This window comes from Cervus elaphus, chromosome 10, assembly GCF_910594005.1.
Source record: "Cervus elaphus chromosome 10, mCerEla1.1, whole genome shotgun sequence".
NCBI lineage: Eukaryota > Metazoa > Chordata > Mammalia > Artiodactyla > Cervidae > Cervus > Cervus elaphus.
The window spans coordinates 31352097-31364321 of NC_057824.1; the positions used below are offsets into that span (position 1 = coordinate 31352097).

Consider the following 12225-nt stretch of genomic DNA (forward strand, 5'->3'; position numbering starts at 1 on the left):
CTTCTTATCAACCTGCCTAGGAATTGACTCTCTCACCAGGCTCTGGAGCACAGGCCCAATAGTCGTGGTGCATGGGCTTAGTTGCTCCGTGGCATGTGGGATATTCCCGGATCGAGGATCGAACCTGCGTCTCCTGCATTGGCAGGTGGGTTCTTTATCACTGAGCCACCAGGGACGCCCTAACACAGATAGCTTTGACAAATGAAATATATTTGGTGTTCTTCAATGCAGAGCTATAAGCTTTGACATTCTCAGTGGAAGGACAGGGCAGACCCAGGCAATGCTGGGCACCCAGAGAGTGCTCCAGGGCAAAGGGCTTGCCACGAGGAGGGATGCTATAAACCATTTGTCCTGGGCCCTCTGACAATGGTGTGTAGGTTGCTTCTCGCAGCAGACTAGAGAAAGCTACTACTCAGCCTGCTAGGATAAAAGCTTTAGAGGAGGATATTACCGTTTAGGAAGGCTGTGGGGGTTAATTTGATTTTGCTGTGAGATGTTTCTTCTTTCTTATCAATAGTAAACGAGGCAGCAGTCTCCAGCCTCCACAGGGTCCAGGACCCTGGGCTGTGCTGTACCCCACGGCCTGTAGCCCGCCAGGCTCCTCTGTCCACGTGGCTTCTCCAGTCAAGAATACTGGAGTGGGTTGCTGTGTCCTCCTCCAGGGGATCTTCCCAACCCAGGGATCGAACCCAGGTCTCCCGCATTGCAGGTGGATTCTTTACCAGCTGAGCCTCCAGGGAAGCCCAAGAACACTAGAGTGGGCAGCCTATCCCTGCTCCAGGGAATCTTCCCAACTCAGGAATCCAACTGGGGTCTCCTGCATTGCAGGCAGATTCTTTACCAGCTGACTTCCCAGGGAAGTCCATCTAGGACCCTACCTGCCTAAAAATCAACCTTTCCACAATTTGCTTCTCAACCCCACACCATCATTCATTCTCCGTATTTTTGTTTTTGTTTTCCTTCTTGGCAGGAGGGCAAAGACAAAATGTTCCTGATAGATAAGTTGATCAAACTGCAAGGTATGGAGAAGAGAGCAAACCCCACCTTATTTACGCTGGAAAGAAGAGATTTGGAGGTGAGGCTGCAGGCTGCCTTGGGATCCCTGTGACACGGATGTGCCCTCCTGTGAAAAGTGCAGCAGGAGCTAGAATCACATCTGGGCCCTTCACTTTCCGTGTTTTGACATTTCTTTCTTTTTATTTTAAAATATAGTATGCATTCACCATATTCTATGCCTGGCCATGTTCTAGGTAATGTGATATCATGGTAATATCATGGTAACACAGTGAGGCCCTTCCCTCCTGGAGCTTGCCTACATCTTTCCATTACCCGACATACAGAAGTGTGTCCCACTGGGATGAAAAATGCCTTGAAATTTCACCCCACTTGGTTAATGCTTCAGTGTATATTCTTCCAGATCTTTCCCCCAGGCATCTGCACACATCCATACATCTACTAACATTCTTGTTTATTTATTTATTACCAAAATGGGCTATATTTTACACATAACTTCCCTTCTCCCTGCCTAATACTGTATCTCAAACATTCTTTCAGTTTGTACATACTTGGACATTTGGGTTGTTCCCAGTTTTTTTTTTTAATACTATAGAATGTGTAATGAAACATTTTTGTTATAGTTCAAAAACTATATGTGAGTGTTTTATCTGCCTCAGGCATATGCATAATGTTAACAGATATTGCCATATCATGCTCTTAAAAAGGTTTCACAAATTTTATTCTTACCAAAAGGGTTTGAGAGATCCCTAGAACCCTGTTCTAGTACCAAAGCCTGCACTGACTTCACTGGTATCCTAGAAAATGTGGATAAACAGTAAACCCATGTTAATTCAAATGCTACTACTTTTAGAAGTTATGATCTTGTCCAAAGAGACTGCTATGTTGTTTATTATCTGTGCAAATTAATACCATCAGCACAATAAGGATAAGGGACTTAGAGGCCCAGCTCAAAATCCTATCAAGGCAGGGACCATGACTGTAACTTTGCAGCTGCAGGCCCTAATATATTACCTGGTGGGTTGTAAATGTTCAGTAAATATCTGTGAAATGAAAGACTAAATGAATGGAATCACTGTCCATAAAAAATAAAACAGAACATGTTTGATATTTATGTGACTGAATCTTGACCTTAATCTGTCACCTCTTAATTTTAAAATGGTGGGGCTCGCAAGTCTTATCACCTATGCAACAGGATCTGAAGTCTACACAATTTTCTAGTGATGAGATTTATTGTTTCCTTCTTTTTTAGCCATGGGGCCCTCTGCATGTCAGGCAACATGATGCTGCTCAAGGTGAGTACCCGACTGGCATTGAAGAAGTTCTGATTCATCCAGATGATAGATCCCAAGACAGAGGGTCAAAACTGCTCCTAGATCCAGTCATTCAGTTCTAAGAACTGGCCCAAACTGGCTTCAGCAAAAACTCGAGAATACTTCTTGCCTTAGGCATAGCCAGAAGCACAGACTCACAGGATGTCACAAGACCTGGTTTCTTTCTGTTCAGTTCTTCTCCGTGTTATCTCCTTTCTCAAATGATCTCTTGATAATTACAAGACAACTTTAATCGCTTCTTGTATCTTCTCAGAGACCCAGAATTCTCTTTATGTTTCATTTGATCTGATTGGGTGATGTACTCATCCATCAATCAGTTGCTGTGACCAAGAGACTGTGATGACTTAATTGGCCAGATCTGAGTCACAGGCCTCATCTTTAGATAGAGGTGGTACAACATAGAGACCACAGGGACTGAGAGAATGGAGAAAGGTAGTTTTCCAAAGAAAACCTGTGACTGATGCCAGAAGGGGAATGAATATTGGGGAAGAAATGAACCCAATAAAACAAATAAACAAATAAACCCACTCATCTTTTTGGGATAGCATTTCTGATATCTCTAATGGTGGGAATTCAAGGGGGAAAGTTGAAACTTAGGAGGAGGAAGCAGGGAGAGCCTGAGAAGCTGTGGGATCTTGAAAGCCACTTTGGTCTTTCCCGTGGAGATATGGGCCAGTATGCATCTGTGCTAACATCTCTTCTCTTGTTTCAAACCCAGACCTGCGATTCAGGCGATCATTTCAAGAAGATAATCCAAAGGCCTGATAATTATCGTGGTACCCAGACGCCAACCAAAGAAGGAAAGAAGATAAAGATGGAGCATCTTCCTCCATGCCACCTGGGCCTTTAGGAGCTTCCCAGATGGGAAATTCAAACCTTTAGCCAGAAGTGGAAATTGACTACAATGTAAATACTGAAGTAAAATTGGGCATTCCCTGTTGGGTTTTTTATACCTGAATCGCTGATTTTTCCAGACAGAATATTTGAGATTTTCCAATAAAGACGGTTGTAGTATATGAACTAGTTCACAAAAACCTGGGAAGAGTTATAGTTTATCTTTAAGAGCTGTGTAATGAATTATTATTGGTCCTTAGAAATCTCCCCTCCCAGTACTCCCAGACCTGGCTTGGAGACTGGTGCTAAGACAAGGGGTCCAGCCTGAATAAAAATGTGATCCTCAGTCAAGGATGTGAAGCCTCTAAATTGTGGAAGCTGCATTTTTTTCATGAACTAAAATTAACCCCATGTTATCCCAAAGTGAAAGACAACCAGAGGTCTCATCTATGAACTTTGTTGCGTATTGAGTACATGAGTCTTTCAGATTGGACTGGGGTGGGGATGTGTGGGCTGGGACTCTGCCCCTGTGAGGTTTTATACACGATCATCAGAGTCTTAGGTTGAACCAAATGAAATCAGTGGTGATGTGTGGAATATATATGTGTATGTATATGTGTTGAACATATGAATGCATATTCATTGGAAGGACTGATGCTGAAGCTGAAACTCCAAAGCTTTGGTAACCTGATGCAAAGAACTGACTCATTGGAAAAGACCCTGATGCTGGGAAAGATTGAAGGCAGGAGGAGACGGGGATGTTAGAGGATGAGACGGTTGGGTGGCATCACTGACCTGATGGACATGAGTTTGAGCAAGCTCTGGGAGTTGGTGATGGACAGGGAAGCCTGGTGTGCTGCAGTCCATGGGGTGGCAAAGAGTTGGACATGACTGAACGACTGATTTGAACTGAATGAATGCATACACATATGAAGTGTTCTTTTGCATATTTGCCAAATGATTCACAAGCCATGTGACTTTACCTAAAACTGAAGGGTCCAGGAGAAAAGAGCAATTACCAAATTACTCCAGAGGAGTGATCTCCTCCTGAGTGATCTCTGTCATGAAATCCATTTGGAACTGAATTTAGAAAACATTTAAGATGAATTTGAAACAAAACATCCAGTGAGTGCTCAATCATTGGTTCACTTCATTGACTTATTTGTTCATGAAGTCATTCATCAGCTTAATTAAGCTCTTTTGGTATCATCTTTGCTAGTGGTTGCTGAAAGTGTTCATTCATTCATTACACAAGGATGTGCCAAGGGGTGGTGAACAAGATGCTGCACAAGGAACAGTCTCCCCCATCACGTGCTTATTGTCTGGCAGATCACTTTAGGCAGGAAGTTAATTAAACAATAATTATAGCAGGTGTCATGAAGGAGAAGCCCAGGGAATTATGGGAGACAACCTGTCTGTGGGGTCAGTGAAGGCAGTCTGTGGAATTGATATTTGAAGGGATTTTCCCTCTATGTGTTATCCTAATTTTGTGCCTCTTTGGCTTCTACAATGAAATGTGAACTCCCTCGGAAGCATCATTTTTGCTCACTTCCCATATGCTCAGGGCTTGTATCAGAACTGCTTCTCCACCCACCTCTTGTCTCCACTTCAGTGTGGCCCCACTTCTCCTGGAGGTACAAGCCCAGGAGTGATGCGTGCAGGTCTCACACATGGAGTTTGTGAGGCTGCCAGGGTTAACACCATGACGGACGGCCTGGACCTAAGTTTTAGCTTCCCCCGAAATGGTAAGATTCCCTACCCCCATCAGGTAACCTGGAGCCAGCCAATCAATATGCGTCCAGTAAGAACAAAGGGAGAGCTGAAAAGCCCGCGAACGCCCAGGTTTGAAAAAAAGCCCGCGAAAGTCTGTACCAATAGAATTGCTTTGCAAACATGTAACCAATCCGCTTAAGCCAGCTACTAACCGCTTTTGCATATCTTATAAATTTGTGTAACAAGCTTGAGTTCAGCGCTTTCTGACCCTGCACCACTGTGATGTTTGTGGCAGAAAGCCCTGGCTCGAGAAAGTAATAAACTTCCCCTTTTTTTGCGAGTTGCATTGTCTTGGAAGCCTTCTCTCTCTTCCCGCTGGGGGATTCGGACATCGGGCATAACAGAGTTGAGTGTGCAACATCCTCACACCCATGATCTCGAGATACATATGGGGGATACATTAGTTTGCTAGGGCTGCCATAACCTGTACCACAGACTGGAGGCTTCAACAACACACATTCATTTTTCCCACAATTCCAGAGGCTGGAAGCCTAAGATCAAGGAGTCCACAGTTTGGGTTTCCCTCTGAGGCCTCTCTCCTCGGCCTGTAGATGGCCGCCGCCTTGCTCTGTCCTCACATGGTCTTACCTCTGGGCACACACACATCCTGGTGTCCCTTTGGGTCCCAATTTCCTTTTCTTATAAGGACACCAGTCAGATGGGATGAGGACCCACCCTGATGGCTTCATTTTAACTAACTCACACGTTTAAAGGACTTCTCTCCCAATGCGGTTCATTCTGAGGCACTGGAGGTTAGGGCTTCACATGTGAATTTTGTATCAACGCAGTTCAGCCCTCATGGGGCAACTCGCCCCTAGGCCAAGCAGGAATTCTCATCAGGCAGCTGGGCTCTCAATGCTGGCTGCGCTCAGGGTCACCCGGGGAGCTGGCTGTTCCGACAGCCGGGCCCAGGCCCTGTGCTAGACCAGCTCAGCCAGGCGTCAGTGTGTGCTCTGCTAAGTCGCTCAGTCACATCTGACTCTGTGTGACCCTATGGTCTATAGCCTGCCAGGCTCCTCTGCCATGGGATTCTCCAGGCAAGAGTACTGGAGAGGGTTGTCATGCCCTCCTCCAGGGGATCGTCCCCATTTCCCCCTTAAAGCTCTCCATATGGTGTCAGTGGGAAGCCAGGGCTGAGAACAACTGAGCTAGGATCTCGAATAGTTCATTCTGAACTTGATTGACCATAGAAGTCACCCGAGGCACACCTATTAAACATTTAAATAGTGAACTCAGAATATTGCATCAAATATTTCTGGGAACATTGCCCATCTTCCTCTTTCAAAACTTGTCTTAATTAGCTCAAAATGATCAAAGTAACATATGCTTTCCAAGAGTTACCTGAAAGCTGGATAATCCCTGAGGTTTTAAGTATTCAGAAAAGATTGTCTGTCTTGTATTTCTGCAGGTTCTGATCCTTCAAATGTCCACAGTGCATCACCCAATTCATTTTTTACAAGGCAATGAGATGACTTTGTGTGAAGTTCAATTATACCGATTAAAAAAATCATGACTGACATGTTTTTATAATCTTTGAATTGAGGACAGGTGGTAAGAATTAAACTCATAAATAGGAATTGTCTCAATAGGCAGCACTTAATGGTACCTCCTTGAATTCCCACAGTGTGAACTTTTTCATAGCATTTATGTATCTGATCAGGTCTTCCCTGGTGTCTCAGATGGTAAAGAATCTGTCTGCAATGCAGGAGATTCTGGTTCGATCCCTGGGTCAGGAAGACCCCCTGGAGTAGGAAATGGGAGCTCACTCCAGTACTCTTGCCTGGAAAATCCCATGGACAGAGGAGCCTGGTGAGCTACAGTCCATGGGATCGCAAAGAGTCGGACACGACTGAGCAACTAACACACATACACGTCTGATCAGTGGTGAGACGGACCACTCGGGGGAGCTCCGGTGTGGAGCAGAGGGGGCCCTCTATTTCCCTCATGACTGCGCCTGCCTGATGCAGGTAACACCTCACACCTGTGTGGTGTTCCGATCCACCTAGTGCTTTCCCCATTTCAATCACCCGGGGACCTTGTTATACAGCAGGTTCTAGGGAAGCCCCTGGTGGTCCCTAGGGACTCAGTCGGGCCTTGGCACTCTCACTGCAGGGCCCTAGGTGCTATCCTTGTTTGGAAAACTAAGATCCCACATGCCTCGCAGTGTGGCAAAAAAAAAGAAAATCAGATTCTAATCTGTGAGTTCAGGGATGAGGCCCAAGAGCCTGCATTTCTATCTAGTACTGTGGGTCTGAGGACTACGCCCTGAGCAGTATGGTTTTATGGCTCCTCCATATTTTAAAACGTTTTTATCTTCGTAACAACAGTATTATACTGTTAACATATTTCTCAAAACACATCAACATTTTTTTCCTCATTCAAATCTCTTAACATTATTGCTATAAGACAATTGGTACAAGTTTTATCATCTCCGTTTGACAGATGGAAACTTAGGTACACACAGGTTCAGTGATTTGTCTGATGTCTCATAGCAAGTTACTGGCAGAATTGAGCACATTGTGTTTTCTTTGGCCCAGTGGTCCTCAGACTTCAGCAAAGATCAGAACCAACTGGAGGGCTTGTTAAAACAGAGATCATGAGCCTGACCCAGAGTTTCAGATTCATTACCTCTGGAATGGGCTCTAAGAATTTGCATTTCTAGCAAGTTTCCCTTTATGGTGATGTTGAATAACTGTCTCCATGATACTGTGATTTATAAGAAATATATAAATATATATCAAATTGTATATAAATATATATCAATATATATACAAATTTTGGTCATCTGAATGACAAAGTATACATATTGGTCATTCAGATGACCAAAATTCGTCTCATGTCCATATAGTCAAAGCTATGGTTTTTCCAGTAGTCTAGTCATGTTTGGATATGAGTTGGACCATAAAGAAGGCTGAGTACTGAAGAATTAAAGCTTTTGAATTGTGGTGCTGGATAAGACTTTTGAGAGTCCCTTGGACAGCAAGGAGATCAAACCAGTCAATCCTAAAGGAAATCAACCCCAAATATTTATTGGAAGGACAGATGCTGAAGCTGAAACTCCAATACTTTGGTCACCTTATTTGAAGAGCTCATTGACAAGTCACTCAGTCGTGTCCAACTCTTTGCGACCCTATGGACTGTAGCCTACCAGACTCCTCTGTCCATGGGATTTTCCAGGCAAGAGTACTGGAGTGGGTTGCCATTTCCTTCTCCAGGGGATCTTCCTGACCCAGGGATCGAAAACCCGGGTCTCCCGCATTGTAGGCAGACGCTTTACCGTCTGAGTCATGAGGGAAGAGCTCACTCATTGGAAAAGACCCTGATGCTGGGAAAGATTGAGGGCAGGAGGAGAAGGGGACGACAGAGGATGAGATGGTTGGATGGCATCACTGACTCAATGGACACGAGTTTGAGCAAACTCTGGGCGATAGTGAAGGACCGGGAAGCCTGGTGTGCTGCAGTTCACAGGGTCACCAACAATCGGACATGACTTAGCGACTGAACAACATTTGGCCTTTGTCTACAGTTTCTGGCTTCAATTTCCTCAAACTCTTGGAATCTCCTGAGCATTGAGTAATAAAGTATCTTTTTGCTCTGTGAATGAGGTGACTTTTGGAAAGCACCTAAGGTTAGGGGTCAGTTGTCAATGGAGCCAACCACATGATTAGAGAGTTGGAATTTTCACTCCTGACCCCCTTGATTTCTGGGGAGGGGAGAGGAGCTTGAGGTTGAATCAGTTGCACTGGCCAGTGATTTAGTCAAACATTGGGCTTCCCAGGTGGCTCAGTGGTAAAGAATCCGCCTGCAGTGCAGGAGACGCGGGTTTGACCCTGGACTGGGAAGATCCCCTGGACAAGGTCATAGCAACCCACTCCGGTATGCTTGTTTGGAGAATCCCATGGACAGAGAAGCCTAGTGGGTACAGTCCATGGGGTTGCAAAGAGTCAAAAACGATTAAGGCAACTGAGCATGTGCACATGCAACTATGTAATGAGCTTGTCTTAGAAACCCAAAAGGACAGCTTTTTGCCCTTCTTTTTGGAGAGCTTCCATGTGAGGGAAACAGAACACTTCTGTGTGCCCCTGTGCCTGGCCCCAAGCTCTGCAAGGACAGAAGCTCTTTTGTGGAGGACCTTGCTGGATGTAGCTCTTCATCTGTATCCTTTAATATCCTTCCATAATAAATCAGTGATCTAATGAGTAAGCAGGTTTTCCTGTCATGTGAACCATTCTAGCAAATTAATCAAACCCAAGGAGGGGATCCTGGGAAGGCCTCACTATAGCCAGTCAGTCAGAAGTGCAGGTAACAACCTATGCTTGCAACTGGTGTCTGAAGTGGAGGGTGGTCTTCTGGGACTGAGCCCTTTACCTGTGGAATCTGATTCTGTCTCTGGGTAGACTGTGTCAGGACTGAGTTGAATTCTGGAGGATTCTGCCTGTGACTGAAAATTGTTGCTGATGTGGGAAACCCTCCACACACATAACACATTGGAGTTGGGTCCAGAAACCCTTTTCAGTCTCAGAGGACAGCATTCTTTGGGAACCCTCTTCCCAGCGGATAACCATCCTCTTAACACCTGGTACCTGCTGTTAGCGTTTGAGAATGAAGTTAGATAAAGGAACATACGGGGTCATTAATCTTCAGTATTTTTGATCAAAGAAATCAAATAACTTTGACCCACAAGTGGGTCAGTGGTAAAGAATCCACCTGCCAACGCAGGAGATACAGGTTCGATCTGTGGGTCAGGAAGATCCCCTGGAGGGGGGCATGGCAGCCCACAGACAGAGGAGCCTGGAGGGCTACAGTCCATGGGGTTGCAAAAGAACCAGACTTGACAACTTAGCGACTCAACAATTCATCACTCTATGCTAAAAGCTTGAGTAAACTTCATTAACTCCCACCCTTCTTTGTCCTCAAAGCTGTGGTTGATTGTCCTATTGAAGCATTAGTCCCACTTTAGGAAACAATGCTATTTAGAAATTCATGTCTAATAAAGAGTATTTATGACTTTGTGAAATTCTTGTCAAGATGACTGAAGACACTGATTTCCAAATAAGAAAATGAGTAGTTTAATGAAATAAGCAGTGTTTCTCAAGTCTTTTGAAGTAACCCTTCTATGTTATCTGTCTCCAGGATCCAAGGCAGTCCAATGAACAGCAGAGGATGTGATTTTTATCCCTGTTGATTTTCTTGGAAAGAATGCTATATTTTGATGGCTCATTGCTGACCCTGATGAATCACTCCCAAATCTCTACCTAACTCTAGGTCTGTATCCAGTTTCCTCAAGGACGTTTCCACTTGGGACATTCCACAAACCATTCAACTTTTATTGTCTATTGCGATAGGCACTGCTGGAATGCTGGGAATGTTTCTCATGATTGAGCTCTTGCTGAGGGCCAGACAGGATGATAAGCCTGGGTTTAGAGTGTGGGCTCTGGAATTATATAATCTGAGCCCGAATCCTTTTCCTAGTACTGTTGCATGACTTTAAGCAAGTTACTTAACTTCTCTGGGTTTCTTCACTGCAAAAGGGGATTGTAATGCTACCGACCTCATGGTGTTCTAGTAGACACACAGAAAGGATCTGAAAGTGTCTAGTAGATGGTAAGTCAATAAATCCTAGTCATCAGCACTTTATCTGCACTCTTTAATTATACCTACTCCCAAAATACTGCCCCTATTTTAGAGATGAATTAAGACACTAGCTATATAACTTGCAGAAGTCATATACCCACTGACCAGGAATTCAGATTTAACTTTACCTGATGCCAAATCCTGTTGTTAACCCCTTTACTAAGCCTTCCAAACTTCTTTCTTCATCTGAATTCTCCATTCTTCAAGGCCCAAGAGCACCTTAATTGGGCCTGGTTGAGTCAAATGCAATATGGATTTGGGACAAAGGTCAAGACAGGAAACTGGCTCTCGAAGGGTCTTCACACCACAGAAGGGATGCTGTGAACTCTGTACTGCCCCAAGCTAATTCCTTCCCTGTCAGTTGCTGTGCGGTCTCTGCAGGTAGGCCAAAGGGGAAATTCAGCCTCTTATCACTCCAGTCATAACGTGGCATGCAGCTCATGCACCTTAGATATATTCTAGTCATTGGATCTTTGTTATTTTAAAATTCAAGAAAATTCATTTGTAAACTTCCCAAGTGTGATTCACTCCCCTCCTGCCAACACCAACTATAGCAATAATCAGCCTGCTTCTCACCACCACCCAGCTGTGTGGGCTGATGGCCTTGCTGCTGCGTGTGTGAGGCTGGGGACCCATTAGGATTCAGGAGGGAAGTCATGACGAAGCTGTGGGCCTGTGATCAAGGCTGATGGAGCTGAACGGGGGGTGGCGGGGAGGGAGGTAGAGAGAGAACTTTGCAATTTTTACTCAACTTCATTTTAAATATTGCTACTTAAGTTCACAATGTGATGCCTGGGAGCTCACGTGGAAAAGTGCAGGCCTGGGAATCAAGGGCTCTATGTTACAAAGGTAGACAGAGTGAGTGGTTCTCTGAACTGACTGACCTGGATTTGAATAGCAATTACATCAAGGAATGTGAGATCCTGGGTAAGTGCCTCAGTTTTTTAACTTCACAGTGCCTCAACTTCCTTATCAGTAAAAAGAGGTTAATATCTCTCAAGATTTTTGTGAAGGCTAATTAAAATAATGCACATTAAACCACTAAAATTACCCATAAATAGTCAACAAGAAATTTTATCATGCGATCAGGCTCTATGTCACCAGCTGACATTTCTGGGACCATTCTCTTCCACAGATTTTACTGTTCTCATCTGTAAAATGAGGCTAAGCCTAGATGTTCCTGAAGTTTCTTCCAGTTCTGTCTGAACAACTGTTGTAGAGGAGCTTGAAAGGGTACAACTCTGCCCCCTAGTGGTTTGAAGCTCTTATTTCTAGATGCTATCAACAATCCCTCAGACTGGTGCCAAGACTTCCCTACCATTTTCATTTTCTTCCCTATCATTTGGCTTCCCTTGGAGCTCAGACAGTAAAGAATTGGCCTGCAATGCAGGAGACCTGTGTTCAATTCCTGGGTTTGGAAGATTCCCTAAAGAAGGAAATGGCAACCCACTCCAGGCTTTTTGCCTGGAGAATCCCATGGACAGAAGAGCCTGGCAGACTACAGTCCATGGGGTTGCAAGAGTCTGACACGACTCAGCAACCGAACAACAATGTCTCATCAGCCTCCCTGGTCACTGGACTGACAAGAGCAGCTCCCCTAAATTTTCCAGGTCAGAATATGATGCTTGGTACACAG

The 12225-nt window shown here is 44.6% G+C and overlaps 1 protein-coding gene across 5 annotated transcripts in view; it reads left to right on the plus strand.

Moving 5' to 3' along the window:
• The window catches only part of TMC5 (transmembrane channel like 5), a 77965-nt gene extending 74437 nt beyond the window's left edge, over window positions 1–3528 (plus strand). For all 5 annotated transcript variants that reach the window (XM_043915579.1, XM_043915582.1, XM_043915583.1 and 2 more), the window contains exons 20-22: window positions 971–1075; window positions 2267–2309; window positions 3067–3528. In XM_043915579.1, coding sequence (XP_043771514.1) covers window positions 971–1075; window positions 2267–2309; window positions 3067–3113 — 195 coding nt within the window. In that variant the 3' untranslated portion in view covers window positions 3114–3528. The remainder of the gene's footprint in view (window positions 1–970; window positions 1076–2266; window positions 2310–3066) is intronic.
• Window positions 3529–12225: the final 8697 nt, after the last annotated feature.